The following is a 16,185-nucleotide window of genomic DNA, read 5'->3' on the forward strand; positions in this document are numbered from 1 at the left end:
TAGGCCAAGCATTCAAAACTAATATTAAGTTTCCATGTCATGATTTGGGAGATGGTTGGTGGCCCAAAAGAGAAATCCTGGTACAGTATGCACATTTAAAAACATGCGCAGAGAATGTGTCCAGGCACCATTAGTGGGACTGTAGGATCTTAGCAATGCATACTTCCTGCTCATCAGATACTACAGACTAGGTCATCAAAGTTCAGACGTATGTGCTTTGTCACTTGTAGTGGTCCTGCTCTTAATCTTCATCAGCACTGTTGCCTATGGGAATGTGTTGTGGGCTTAACTGGCCTTTTCCCAATTAATTATGAAAACTAGGAGGTTTGCTGATTTCTGTTGTTTGTCATTTAAATTTATACATACTTTATGAAGGTTAATTTTAGTTTCTATTTGAACCAAAATTTGGCTCAGTATCTCAAAGAATATCAGAATTAGAACAAGATATTTCTCTAATTCCTTAGAAGGTTTAAGGTTTTATCATATACTGAGACAGAAACACACTATGATCCTATGGACTTTTATTTTATAGCAGGTCATCTTGAATCTATTCATTGCAGAGAGAACCAACTTTGTGGGACTTAAAATTCCTTCAAAAGAATGAACAGAGCCCTCCTTATGAGAAAGTCCCCCTTGGTCAGACCTCAAAACAACGTGAAAGTAATGTGCCGGTTCTCTCTTTTACATCCCCATAACACAATACAATGATACAGCTCTGACGTCTAGAGACTTGGGGTGGGCCAGAGGCTCCAGACAGTGAACCCAACATTTTACTAGTTGCACAAAAAACCGAAACAATCTATGAGCATAACAAGGACCACACTTAATTCTTCATTAAACTTTTACATGGGCTTGGCCTTGAAATACACACATTTTAATAATGGTTTTGCTTTGAATCATACCTTGTCTGTCTTTTTGTCTTGCTTTTCCAAAATGGCCAGGTTGTCTTTCAAGATTTTCACAATTTCTGCTGGATTTTTGTGTGATTTACTAAACAATGGCATTTTTTTCATGTTTAAGAATCACTTCTTCCAATATGGAATGCTAAACAAACAAACAAACAAACAAAAACAAGCCAAGTTAAAGCATGCTAACTCTTAGCTCCTAGCATGTCCATTTCTCCTCAGATTGGCTAGCCCCATCCACTCTCAGCCTGGGTACCTTTCCCATGATACATACTTGGCTGCTGATTTTACTCTCTGTGCACTGCTTGACATGTTTCTAGTTCACCTACTCACACTTAAAAAACGAGCCAACTGTGATTCAGAACCATTTGCTACATAAATACAAGTTCAGGCTAGCATGTGGCTCAGTTGCCTAGCATGTACAAGTGTGGGAGCCCACAGAGGTTTCCTGGTGAGATCTAAGCTTGCTTCACCCAGCAGGGCTGCAGAAGGGGATGGACTGACCAAGTGCGTGGTTACCAGGTGTTTGGAAGGGTCTGCACTCGGCTGTGCTAGGGGGAGGTCTTTTGCTCCACCCCTTGGCATTTCTATAAATAGCCCTTTAGACGCGACAGGAGGGGCTGGTAGGTTTTGACTCAGGTCCTCCAGAGGCTATCCTGTGTTTCTATCTGTCTCTCTCCTCTATATTTCTATCTAAATATTTCTCACTTCTCCCTACTCAAGAGTACCTGCAGGGGGGAGGGGGGGAGTAGGAGCAGGTCTCCCATATACAAGGCCCCTCCATTCTATCCCCAGTACTGGGAAAACAACACTTGAGTTCCTACCTAATCTTGATGAATGGACTAGATTCAGAAGTTAATATTCTTGACTATCATTTTTCTATTTTAAAATAAAAAGACTCTTAAAGTAAGCCAGGACAGGTTAAATAATGATAATGGTAATGTTTTTAAACCTAAAGTGATGGCAAGGGATATTAAATGTGCATATATATCATTATATTTATGTGGGTACTTTATAGCAATATGAAGAAAGTAGTATTATCCCATAAAATATAACAGTAGAGAGGGTAGTGGAGAAAGTGAGCCACAACAAAAGGAAACAAGGAACAGAATCACAATAGTAAAACATATATGAAGAAAAAATATTTAAACTATCACTTAAAGGACTTTTCTAGTCAAGATTAGTGATAAGGTATAAACTCAAATTTGTCTTGTGGCTTTTAAAAGAAGCAAATAATCTCCTCTTTCAAAGCACATTCCAACAGAATGGCCTTTCAAAATCAACAGCAATGCAAAAAACTTCTCAGACTGGTCATTCCCATCCATTCCCACAGAACCATGAGAAAATTAACACGGCTCTGGGGAGGTAAGTTTATAGCCTCCCAATTAAATCTCGAGGTAAAACACAATTTCTGTATATACAGATCATATATGTCTACAAACATAATGCTGAAAAGACTAAATGGAATCAAGCCCACAAATAGCTCAACAAAATTAATGCTAAAAATCAGAAATGGTTTCTGAAATGAAGCCTTTCTATAGTTAGCGGGACAAGTGGGAGGTTGTGAATCTACAATTATAATTCATTTGTATGGGAGTAACAATAAAAAAGAATTTGAAAGTTAAAATGGAAACCACCCCAGAAATCTCCAAGAGAAGAAGAGAAACAGTGATAGAAGCAGAAAGAACTGAATCAGAGACGAGGAAACAAATTCACAGTAGCTATTCATCCCTGTTCTGTCTGCCTTGTGCCACACCCCAACCATGGTGGTGGATGACCACCTGAGCAGTGCCAGAGCAGGCAGTACACCAGGCTCCACAATCAGGTCTCCAAGGGACTGACATAAGCCAGTTAAAATACAAAAAGATGAGAGACAACAAGAGTTAGTGAGAATATGGACAAAGGGGGCTCTTGTGTGCTTGTGGTCGAGATGTAAATTGATATAACTAGGACAAGCAATGGTGTGGAGGTCCTCAAAAAATTACTGGTAGACCCACCAACTAGTTGGTCAATGTTTTTATACTTCAGGAGGCATAACCAAAGGGACTAAACTCAATGTGTGAAGGAGTATCTGCATCCATGATCACCCAGCATTACTCCCACGGTTAACATATAGTTAACACACATAATGTCTATGAATGGATGAATAAAGACAGGCACCTGCCTCTGCCTCCTGAGTGCTGGGATTTAAGGCATCCGCCACCAGCACCATCTCTGTGAGTTCGAGGCCAGCCTGGTCTACAAAGTGAGTTCCAGGAAAGGTGCAAAACTACACAGAGAAACCCTGTCTCGAAAAACCAAAAAAAAAAAAAAAAAAAAAAAAAAGAAAAAGAAAAAGAAAAAAGGCACCATAGAATGAGATGGCTCAGTGGGTAAAGCACTTGCTATATAAGCTGAGATCCCGAGTTCAATCCCTAGAACCTATGTAAAGGTAGAAGGTGAAAACCAATTCAACAAGCTGTCCTCTGACCTCCATATAACCCACTGTGGTGCACACACACACACACACACACACACACACACACACACACCCCAAACAAATAAAACAACAACAACAGAACTCTGAAGGGGAGTGGGTCATGTCACCTGTGACAGCACAGATCGGTCATTACTGAAACAAGCCAAGCACAGAAAGACAAGTATTCTAAAACAACTGAACTATAAAAATTGAGACTACCATGACGGTTGCCAGAGGCTGGACAATTGAGAAGGGAGGGAATGAGTAGTTGCTAATTGAGAATTTCAGACAGAAGGAATCGATTTTCAGATCTAATACCATAAGGTGATTAAGAGCAATAATAATGTAGTCTATATTTGAAAATAAAATTCTTCAATTGCACTTTCCCGTGTTGATATTTTAAGCTAAATGAAATAATATAATATATTCTAATTAAAAAGTTACTTTACTATAATATTTTATTTAATACAACAAATTATAAAGTTTTAATGCTCTAAATAAAATGGTTAGATAAATAATAATTTAAATAATTTTTTAAAATTTTCATCACTTTTAATTATGTGTATGCATGTGGGTCTATATGGAGGTATGTGCACATGAGAAGTGCTTGTGGAAGCCAGAGGCATTAAAACCTCCTGAAGCTGGAGTTACAGACCTCTGTTATGTTAGCCAACCATCATGGATGCTGGGAATAGAACTCCAGTCCTCTACAAGAGAAGTACATGCTTTTAACTGCTGGGTCATCCAACCCTTAAATAAAATATTTTTTAAAAAGTAGAAAGCTTCCTAGCCATCTCTCTTGGAAGAGATGAAACAGAGCAAGCTCTCTGGCTGCTTGTGGAGCACCTTAATGCATAACTATGCCCCAATGTTCTGATCGGTCTTTCAGGTTCTCACTGTTCTTAACTATTGACGATTGCAAACATTACCGTATCACATATTCCTTTGCCTGTCTGCTTGCACACATGTGCCATGGTTTCTCTAGAGCAGTGGTTTCACTGCTTGACTGGAAAGTCTAAATAGTATTAAAATATCAATGATGCCTAAAATGCACGGTTTGATATAGTGCCGATCACAGGTTAAAAAAAACACCCCTAACTGAATTTATTAATGATTAACAGGTAAGCAAGGACAACAGATTTGGCTTTTTATATTTTTGCAAATGTAAACTGAAACTAGGGCCTTGAGTATACTAAGCTTGCTTCCTATCACTGTGCTTTCCCCACAGCCAGTAACAAAATATAAAAAGATTAGCAAGGGAAATGAAATGAAAAGTGCAGTGAACTACTGTAACAGTGGCATCAGAAAACACACAGATAAATGGAAAAACATCAGAAACAACTGTTATTACAGATATATCTCCAACATGAAATAAATCTCAAAGAAGGGCTGGGGTATGGCTTAGCCACAGAGTGCCTGCTTAGCCACTCGAGGCTCAAAGTTCTATTATTCCCAGAACAGCAAAACAAACAAATAACTCAAAGACACTGGAAAGTCAATGTTATTATAAATATACTACAAATACAAACAATTTTTAATTTTCTATACATAATTAAAACTTCAGGACAAAAAGAGAATTCTGTGCTAGGGATTCTAGAGAGCATTGGTTAGCATCACTCCAAAGGAAGACCTCAGCCAGGATGAAGACCATGGTACGGGTTGAGGCGGGTCATGAGTTCAAGGGCAGCCTGAGCTTCACAGTAAGACCCTGTAAATTAACCACCGAAAACTGAAAATCTCTTTGAGAAGAAAAAAATCCAGAGAAATAACACATAGAAAAAACACAGAGGAAATATAGTTAACACAGTAACATTTAACCACTCTCTTTAATTTAAAACTGAAAACTCAAAGTGAAAAATTTTTTTCCCCATTAAACAATAAAGTGAGTTTTGATTTTGTTGTTTTATTTTGTTTGAGACAGTGTCTTATGTAGTCTAGGCTGGCCTGATACTGGCTATGTAGCTGAGGATGGCCTTGAACTTGTGATTCTTTTGTCCCTATCTCCTAAGTCCTGGCATTACAGGGGTGCAGCACAACATCAGGCTACTGATGAAGCCTTTTGTTACTATGCTGACAAACCCTAACTGAATGGTGCCGCGATGCAACATGCTCTTCCATTTCTAACTGGTGAGAGTTCAAGTTGCACAATAATTTGGCCTTATGGTTCTAGAATGTTAGATACAACCTCTGACTTAGGAGTAAACTCACTTCTGACAACCCAAGATAATTAAAATACGAGCCTTATTATCCCACCTTTATATTCAAATTTATATAGACCAGGTTTATTGCAATATTTATTATAACACTGAAAAACCCAAGGAGAGTCTAAATGTCTCAAAAAGAAAAAAGGAAATAAATTATGATATAACCACCCTATACACTAGTAGTGAATGTTGCAGCTTTTCCAAGTGGAAAAAAAAAGTTTTCTAAATACTAATACCTCCAAAAACTAGGTGTCTCTTGGTAGATAGTGCTTCACACTAACTGGCCAGAATCCACTCCCCTTTTAGTAACAGATAAGTTAGTCATGTTCGTTACCATCAAGAGCTTCTTAAATTTGATGAAACATCATTTATGGCTATGACGATGTTTCTAAACAATGTGAAACACAATGGAAATTTAATGTTGGAAGCATTGTCATGTCCACATTACAGGGCACAACTGCAACTATGTAACCCAAACAGAAATACAAACCCACGGAGCCTATGCGTAATAAAAAATACATTTAAAAGCTAATAGTTTGGCTCCGTTTGCCCAGTGTTTGTTGTCCTAGCATGGGGAAACACATTCAGTCTCTAGAACTGACCTAAAAGCTGGGTAAGGTGGTATGCTTGAAACTTGAACATTGGGAAAGTAGAGATAGGCAGATCTCAGGGCTTGCTGGCCAGCCAATCGAGTCTAAACTGTGAGTCCCCAGCTCCAAGTGAGAGATCTGTTTCAACAAGGTTGACAGCCTTCTTGAGGTATACCTCAAGCTGTCCTTTGGTTTCCAAACATATGTGTGCATGTGTACCTGCCCCGCCCCCACTCATACACTTAATAGTAGTAACCTCTGGATAGCACAAACTATTTAATAAAAGGCAAATGCATTCATCATGGAACTATCTCTCATATAGTACTTAAAATTACTAAACAGCCTTTTTGTTTTAGAGTCCACATTGTGGAATTCTGACCCTCTCCCTCTTTTCAAGCCATTAGTCAAATATAATTTCTTTGGCTATGAAGTTTCAAGAAGAGTGGTACTTGGCTCAGGTTCTAGAGAGAAAGCCAAAAAGATCATTTAGCTCTGCGCCCAGCGAACACAGGCAGGGAGGTTGTGGAGTAGATTTTGGCAGTGCTCCTAACTTGTGTGTAAGGGCCACTAAAGATGGCCCAAGGTCAGTCATTGGAGCAATTTAAATGGAGAGGTGTGCTTGGAAAGGGGGTGCATGAGGCATTGAATGTCCTCAATGCTATCTTACTTCAAATATTTCAAAGGGGTATAAGTGTCTGTCTTGGGCGGTTAGTGAATATTTCTGGACCTTTTTTTCTCACTTTCAACTGTGCTGTTCAATAACAATTCTCAAGTCAAGGGCTCCAGAGGATTTTGAAGTGTGTGGTAAACCTATCTCTGCAGTAAAGGGAATTTCAGCACAGAGGCATCTATCTGTATGTCCTCACTGCCAACTCCTTACTTAAAAACCTCAACTCAGAATTAACCTTTTTTTAACCTTTATTTTTCACCTGACAGCGAACAAGTTGAGACCATTTCCAAGAGTCCCACAGCTTGTAAGTTAAAGCATGTGCATGTGTGTGTACTTGTGTGTTCATGTGCGTAGGAACTAAGCGTGAGGTCTTTTGTATGCTAGACAAGTGCTGTACTATTACACTACATCCACAGCCCCAAACAAATCCAAGTTACCACTTTTGAAGCTTTTGCAGTGCTGGCAATGGAGTCCTGGCCTCCCAATCCCTTTCCACTGAGCTACAACTCAGTCTTTCAAATGCACCTTTCTTAAATAGCTTCAATATACCCACCAACCACCACATTCAAAAACACTCAGAAAGTTCCAAGGGTTGACATTCTATTATCTGTATTCCCAAAGGACCACAGACAGAAATAAATGCAATAAAAATACATCAATAGCAAATGACTAGGCTTATAAAGATATATTTTTAAACTCAATGGAAAGAAGTTCTATCTTGAGTATACAGTGCTGATTAAATTGTTCTTTTAAAATGGGTAAATTTGATTAGATATGAATTTTAAACTGAAAAGTGCACCTAAAAGTTCTATATGTGCTGTGTACAAAGATACCCCTACCAAAATAAAAACTGAAATTGCTGTCACAGCAATTCACCCTCTAACCGTGGCACCCTCTAACCTTATTTCAACTCTTAAATATGCATCCCAATGTTATTAGAAAACACAAATGAATTTTGTACTTTGACAGACTTAAATGGAAATCAGCAGACTACCAATAAAAAATAAAAAATCATTTCACAGATAATTCTTTACTCTAGAGCAGTGGTTCTCAGCCTTCCCAATGCTGTGACTCTCTAACACAGTTCATCATGTTGTGGTGACGCCCCCAATCATAAAATGACTTTCGTTGTTACTTCATAACTGTAATTTAGCTACTGTTTTGAATTGTAATGTAAATCTCTTTGTTTGCTGATGGTCTTAGTTAGGCACCCCTTATAAAAGGGTTGTTTGATGCTCAAAGAGATCACAACCCACAGGTTGAGAACCACTGCTCTAGAGGTTCAAATCAATTTGAATGACCTCCTTTCTCTGACCTCTTTAGTGCTGGGATTACAGGTGTGCACCACCAGGCCTGGCTTGCTTAGTTTTCATATGGTTTATTTTGTTAACAGTGTCTGCAGGGGAGAGAGATATTTTCTAAAAATGAATAACTTACAGAAATAGAACTTGTGAGAAATGTCTTATGAATTCTCATTCATCTAGGTACCTTTGTCTGACTTACATGAGAATAAAAACTCTTTTATAAGAGAGATTCATGTCTTTAATAACTATGCTTTATTTCCAGTGCACTATGTTACATAAATTTAAAAATAGAATTAATATACGAGGTTAGGAAGACATAAAACTACTAACATATTTATTGTGAGTTTAGGAACTTACTACTGTTCCAAGAAAAGCCAGGAACTTCATTAGGTCCACAGTAACGTTTCTGCTGACAGTTTCAGCCATTTACAGGAGAGAAATGTTCTACATTTATTAACTATGAATGACTATTAATGAGTGATATTTTATATTAGAGTTTCACAATCTCACTTTATAGTAGCGATTTGTAGTTAGACCAGCATTCTCCCAAACCAGTAGCCATAATGACAGCATTCACGCTCAATGAGGTCCCCAAATGGTTTTCTTTACAACAGAATAATCAAGGCTGCTGACATAGCTCAGGATGAAATTGCTTGCTGCTGAACCTGATGACTTGAGTCAATCTCTAAAACCCATGTGGAGCAAGGAAAGCACCAATAACCTTAAGTTATTCTCTGACCTTCACTGTCATGCCATGGCACAGGAGCAAGTGTGCGCGCGCGCATGCATACACACACACACACACACACACACACACACACACTTAGGAAATATGAATTTTGGTTAGATTCCATTCTTGACATTAGTCTGGTTTATAGGTTTATCCTGTGAAAACAATTACTTCATAACATCAGTAAGCTCTGCACTTGTCTACTGTCAGTCTATAAAAATATTACCAGAGTACAGACATGAAAGTGATTCAGCTGAAGCTAACTTCTTACTCAATATACACCCACAGTAGATTTAGTTTTTCTGACTGATATATTAATATAATCCTTTGTCTTTCCAAAGTTGGAAGAAATGTGATGAGTCTCTGCTGAAAACTTAAGTCACCAAGTTAGAAAGTATGTTTTTTCACTTATAGACAGTAAAGATTTCTGCTTAAGCAATTATTTTTAATTAGCAATGGAAGAGTGCATATGACTATAAGTAATATGCATGTCAATATGGTTATAATAGATTTTTTTCCTTCTAAAGGAAATGGGCTAGTTTCTCTAAGTGGCAATATGTATGTACATGCATACAGCAAAGTCTCCAAACCTATTCATTTAGTTAATAAATATTAAGAATCTATTATATGTCACTTAGGACAACTCAAAATCACTACTTTAAAATTATTCTGGAATGGAAAGATGAAAGGGAGATTCCAGGTAAATGTAGCCTACAACTATTCATTGTCTCACTAAATGGGTCGATGGCACTGCTAACTTTCAAACTTTATGTATTTTGTGTATGAACACTTTAAAGAAAAATTCAGGACCAATCTAACTGAATTGGATAGATAAACTTGGACAGAGTTAATCTGGATTTTTAAAGTAGGCCACATTTCTTCATATTGTTCCTAGTATACATATGAAATAGATAATCCCTTTGAGTTGACATCTGACTTCTCACTTCAAAATGTTTCATGTACTCAAGATACTTAACACATATCCTGGCCTCCTCTCCTCACCAAGTCCACTCACTCAGGACTGCCATCTAGATGTGCCACAGTCAGTCTCTTGTCAGTTAGGATCATTCAGTCCTATTTTGCTTTGTTCACATTTCATAATTCAGTCAATTCCCTTCAGGCCATCTCCTTCTTATAATGGAAAATGTGTACCATTAAGCCCCTATACTTTTTTTGCACACTTTGGGAAAGCTATTCCTCTCTCTCCCTCTCCTTCCCTTCCTCCCTCCCTCCTCTTTCCCTCCCCCCCTTTCCCTCTCATGGTGGTAGGGAAAGTGTGTGTGTGTGTGTGTGTGTGTGTGTGTGTGTGTGTGTGTGTGTGTGTGTGTTGTTCATGCATGTGTATGTACATGTGAGTGGGTAGGCATCTAGGTATGTATTCTAGTAGAGGCCAGAGGTTAATGTTGAGTGTCTTCCTCTATTTCTCTCCACCTTATTTTACTGAGACAAGGTCTTTCATTGAACCTGGAGCTCAGCCATTAAGCAAGACTAGCTGGCTGGCAGGCTCCGGAATCCCGTCCTCACGTCCCCAGCACTAATGTCACAGGAGTGTACTACCACACTTGGATTTTTAAGAGGGTGCTGGGTGGCAAGCACTGTACTGACTAAGCCATCTCACTAGCCTCTCCATTCCATTTATGGAGACCAAAGAAGCAGGCCAATCCTCAGGCAGTATTCTTATCAGGCACCTACTATGTGCTACTCACTGCACTAGACTCCAGGACTGCTACACAGAGAAGCAAGGCTAGAAAGTCTCCTACACCAAGAGAGATCTCTGACAGCAATGTTCAACTGGGCACTATAGAAACTGAAGCCAACTTTGGAAGTACCTAAGAATCCCATTTAAGCTTCCTTCCAAATGTACGACCTTTGTATTACACTTGCTTTTCTTTAAGCATTGATATGGAGCAGAAATAAAGCACCTTCCCATGGTTTTGTCACATTTGGTTTTGGCACTAGAACTGATGCTTTAGTCTCTCACAAGGTGACAATGGTCTTTCTGCAGTGTGAATAAATTATATTCTCAGCCTATAATAAGGCCTAACAGCCACTTGACAAATGATTTCTCAGGGATGGGTTCTTACACTCAGCAGTCTGCTCACAAATGAACTCCTGAAATAAAGCATTTGTAAACTGGGTTGACACATTCTTTCTTTCTATATTTACATTACTGTGGGCTTAAGAAATGGTGCCATCACTAGCAAATTACTAAAGCAATTTTCTCCCAGAAGACTACCAAGTTTAATGTAAATTTCATCCATTAAAGGATGTAGTATTGATATTACGTAAAGAAGTAAAAGTATTGACTTTGAGTGTATAATAGTTTGTTCAAAAGTTTCCACAGACCAACTGAGTTGCTTCTTATACATTAGATCAACAAACTGGAGGGGAAAAAGCCACAAAAGAAAACCTGTTCTACAGGCTTCTGTACACGTAGAATAGAGGAGCTACTGGAAAAAGCAAGCCATTTTATGTCCAGGCTCTAAGCCTGCTGCATGTTTACTGGCTCTCGGCAGAAGTCTTCATTTTAATTAATTTTTTCTGCCTTAAAAGACTCACTTGAATCAATAACTGAAGGCACAAATTTCTTGAGGCTAGCACAGGGTAGAATAGAAACTTTGCTCAAAATGGATGTCTTTAGTCAATGAATCAATTTAATAGTTAACAATAAATACTTCCTTCTCCAGGAGAATAATCACACACTTTATATGCATACCTTTTATATAACACATATGTTTACACCTATATTATATGCAGCTATAGAGAATATACAATATCCTATTAAAGATTATACAAGTGAAGGCTTTATTGGAATGTAAATAAATGTACTAAGAGCTAACTTTCTTTGTTCTTTTATAACACATATACTTCTAGTTATATTCTCTGCAAGAGAGCTACATGGCTGACTACATGGGAACTTGGCATCACGATACAAAAAAATAACTGCTGAACTCTTTTAACTCAAAAATGTATATTCATTCATCATAAGTTATACAGGTAAATTATCTCTTTTTTATTTTTCTTACAGAACTTTGGAGAAACCAGGTATTGCTTTGGAGTTCATAGCAGCATTTAACATTTAAATTATGGCACTTTCAATTAAGCTAGCAATACCTTAAGTTGAATTATGGTGGAATGATATAATTCATAATAACTTAAAATATCAAACATCATAACAATAGCTTTAAATTTACTGACAATATACAGATAACTTCCAAGTTTTCAAGCACTTGATAGAAAAACATGAAGAACAGAACACTGCCACTATTTTATTTTTGGAAACTGTAAATAAAAAACCACTTCCAAAATAAGATATTTGGAGGACACAGACCAGTTGGTAAGGATTCAAGTGCCTTAGGCAACAGAGAAGTATTGTTTGGTAGTTGTTGTTTTTTCAGACCTCTCCTAGTAACAGCAGTTCATCGTGCAGAGAAGCAAGCAACAGTCTAGTTTAACATGAACATACGAGCACGGCTGTAGAACTCAATTATGCCTTGTTAGTTCGTTTTCCTCAACACAAACCAATACAGACAACCTTGCTGATACTCACCAAGGGCTACAGAAACTCCCCAGCTTGTCTAAGCAACAAGTCGACCCATGGTGAGGTGCTGAAGACAGCTCTTTTCTCGGGTTCAAAGCACTTCAGATGAAGAAGCCTTTCTCTTCCATTTAATAAAGGATGCCTCCTCTTACTCAAGTGTGCTGGAGAAAGACTTTCTGACTCTCTGAAGAGTAACAGTTACCACCGGAAAACGTTAGCAGAAAATGATCACTTGAACACTCACAGAGCCGCAGTAAATTTCCACTCTGCTTGCTCTCGGATTCCAAGCCTTGCTTGTCTCTTAATCTGTCCTAGGCAGTTCTGTTTCTGGTCAAACCAGCTTGCTTATTCGTTCTCTCCCTCTCCAGCACGGGGTTTGAGACACACACCACACAGTCACAGCTCCTTTCTCCCCCCCCCCCCCCCCCTCCATTGTGTAACATCACAAGAATGCCTGTAAAGCAATTAAGCAGAGGCAAAATTAAATCTTGGGCAAAAGAAAAGTCTGAAGATAAACCAAAGAAAAATTTGCCATCACTTTTCACCCTTTAAGTCTCGAGCCAATTCCTGTATGGGATTTTGTCAAATGATTCAGCTGGCTTGACCATCTTGCTTAAAAATATAAATGAAGATTCCCAGCAACTGCTTATTGACAGTAATAATAACAGAGCTGACTGCTAATGTGTCGGCTCCTCAGGGAGGATGCTTTCTGTCGTGGGAACGTGCAGTGAAGAGATATGCAGACACTACCAATCTAACCAGAAAGCAAGGGAGACTTAGAGTGTTTATAACTGAATTTTAACACTGTAAATTTATAAAAATATAATCAATTTTTAATGCACTATGTTTTCAAATGTATATTAACATTCAATTATAGTGAGAAAAATCTAAGAACACAGAAAAATACAGACATCAGAAATCTAACCAGAGCCTCTTAATGTTTTATTGCAAACCAGATGCCACTATTTCAACAGAAAGTTTTCTATCTAAGCATGTGTGGTCAAGCTCCACTACACCTCTTCAGGAAAATTAGAAAGGCCACAGAGAACATTCAAAAATCCTCACATCCATCACTGTAGATAGAATACCTCAAAATGATGGATCTTTCTGAAGAGCCTGGAGACGAGGCTTTGGGGAAGGTAGAGTGGAAAGGTGCCCGGGTGGCAGTTCCAGGATTCTGTGGAATTGGAATTGCCAGCTCTGTAAGGAAGCCAGTTACAGCTGCTCTGGAGTTACAGTCCAGCCCCCAGCCTCCAATATGCAACAGTCCTTGGTTGTTCTCCAGACAAAGCTCCCAATTACGGATCTAACAACAGTAGTTACAGGACCTATTACTCATACACTAATCCGTCTCAACAGAACTAAAGTATCTCTAAGAGTATGAGCTCAGGGGTTGGGGATTTAGCTCAGTGGTAGAGTGCTTGCCTAGAAAGTACAAGGCCCTGGGTTCGGTCCTCAGCTCTGGAAAATAAAAAAAATAAATAAATAAAAATAAAAGAGTATGAGCTCAATTAAAGTGTAAATATCTCTAAATAGCTGTTTAAATGCCTGAAGAAAAATAAGCATATAAAATTTGGGCTTAAAATATAGATTCCTGGGATAGTGGGACAGCTAGGCAGATAAAGATGATTGCCATTAAACCTGGTGACCGAAGTTCAATCTCCAGGACCCACACATCAAAAGGAGGGAACTCACAACTGCAAGCTGACCTCTGACCACACGCACAGAGTGACACATGCGCACATATACACACAACATGCAAATGTAATATACACACTTAATGAGTTTCACTTAAAGCAGTGAAGCTGCGGGGGATAGGTTTTGTTTTATAGTGCTGGGAATCAAATCCAGAGGTTTGGGAATGCTAGGCAAATGCTTTATCACTGAGCTATATTCCCAGTTGCAACAGAGTTTTAAATTTTGTATATACTATACATAATTATTTAGATATTTCTTAACACCTAAGACTAGGTATCAAATTTGTCTAGAGATTAGCCAAAAAAATTATTCTTTCAATCACATTTGAGAAAAAAATCAATTATGTCCTAGTCTGTAAGTCTTCATTCCTTTTTTTCCCCTTTCAAAACAGTGCCTCAATGTTTAAGTCAAACTTGGCCTTGAACTCTTATCAGCCTCCCAAGTGCTGGGTAAAAGACATGCTCAGTTTTTGATGTCAAATGCAAATTATTCTAAGTTGATAAGGGTCATTAAGTGCCTCATACCTTGGATATATTCTCAAGAGTCCTATCATAATCAAAGAAATTCAGAATTTGTAAGAGTGGCTCCTAAAAAAACCACAAGGTAAATGTTTTAAAGTACCTTTAAAATCAAAAGACCTTATATAAATAAACAATGGATTCAAAACTCACCATAAAAAGTAAGATCCATAGTGGATAAGGATGTTGCTCAATGGCAGAGCACTCAACCTAATCTATCCAGCATGTACAAAGGCCTAGGGTCTGGCCAGCCACCTGTGACCATGTTATGCCCCGGGGCCATGCTGTCACCAGGGCTGTGCTGATCTGAGTGGCCTGTGCTGCCACCAGGGCCATGGTGCTTGGGCATCCAGGCCCAAGCTGCTGCTGCTGACCATGTCTGAGTCTGTGGTCCAGCTGCAGCTGGGGTCTGTGGTGATGTCCATGACTAGTTTTAGCATGGAGGTCATTGGAACTATGCTGTACGGAGCCAGCCCTATCCTTCACTGGCCCTGAGATGGCTGGTCCTGCCCCTCACTGGATACCTCAGCAGGTGAGCTGGTCATATCCCTCAGGGGAGAGCTCACTCCGCCCCAGGAAAGATGGTCTCACACTTTCCATAAGTGTGCACCTCATCTGGGAAGCACACTAGAGTTAACCCTGTGGTCGGGGATGCAGGTGAGCTGACCCTGAGGGCATGAAAGCAGAACTGACCCCGTTTCCCCTTGTCTACCGTGTGGTGGCATGGGTGAGGGAAAGATGCTCCTCCTCCCATTACCATCTGCAGCAGGTGAGAGAGCTGGCCCCAGGGTCACCAGAGTGAGAGAACTAGCCTGCCCCTCACCAGCTGCAGCACAGAGAAGACTGGGTCCTGCACCCTGCCTAGAGAGCACACTAGAGCTGACCCTGTTATTGGGAGCACAGATGAGCTAGCCCTAAGGGCAGGAGAGCAGGAAAGCTGACCCCGCCCCCTTGCATTCCCCCTACAGCAATCAGGAGAGAGGGCCCTGTACCTGGCCTGAGCACAACAGTAGAGATGGCCCTGGTGATACGAGGAGGACCTGTGTCTGAGGGCCCAAGAGCAGAACTGGACCCACTCCTTGCTGTAGGCTACATTAGTGAGCTAGCTGAAGCAGTGCTGGAGACTCATCTGAGTAGTGATGGCCAACCCAGCTACCAACCAGGCCCTGAACCAGGGCTATGAGTTGGCCCACCCCAACATCCAATGAATCTATGAACTGTTGGAGCATGTGAGGGGGATGAACTTACAGATTCAAAAGAGCAGGATCTCTATGACACAGGACAACAGGATATCCAAGAGGAGCCCCAGTAGGAGCCTATTATTATTGGTGGTGTAGCAGAAACCAGAGGCCTCGAGCCAACCAATGACTCATGGCACTGTGTTTTGGAATATTAGTTGAAGATGTGTTACATTTGTTTACGCTGTGGAATATTTGTTTAATGATGCAAAGATATGTTGCATTATTTTATGTTGCATTTGTTTAACTCTGTGAAGCTGTGTTACTTTGTCTGTCTAAAACACCTGATGGTCTAATAAAGAGCTGAACGGCCAATAGCAAGGCAGGAG

The 16,185-nt window shown here is 39.5% G+C and overlaps 1 protein-coding gene across 2 annotated transcripts in view; it reads right to left on the minus strand.

Moving 5' to 3' along the window:
* Nucleotides 1-16,185, minus strand: part of Cab39l (calcium binding protein 39 like) — a 120,865-nt gene that overhangs the window by 60,221 nt on the left and 44,459 nt on the right. The window contains exons 1-2 of one of the 2 annotated variants that reach the window (XM_059273553.1): nucleotides 12,412-12,728; nucleotides 903-1,044 (exon numbers count right to left, since the gene is read on the minus strand). In XM_059273553.1, coding sequence (XP_059129536.1) covers nucleotides 903-1,013 — 111 coding nt within the window. In that variant the 5' untranslated portion in view covers nucleotides 1,014-1,044; nucleotides 12,412-12,728. Of the gene's footprint in view, nucleotides 1-902; nucleotides 1,045-12,411; nucleotides 12,729-16,185 lie in introns of those variants that run through there. The other variant, XM_059273552.1, reaches the window with a different exon arrangement.

The sequence above is a fragment of the Peromyscus eremicus genome, chromosome 9 (assembly GCF_949786415.1).
Source record: "Peromyscus eremicus chromosome 9, PerEre_H2_v1, whole genome shotgun sequence".
NCBI lineage: Eukaryota > Metazoa > Chordata > Mammalia > Rodentia > Cricetidae > Peromyscus > Peromyscus eremicus.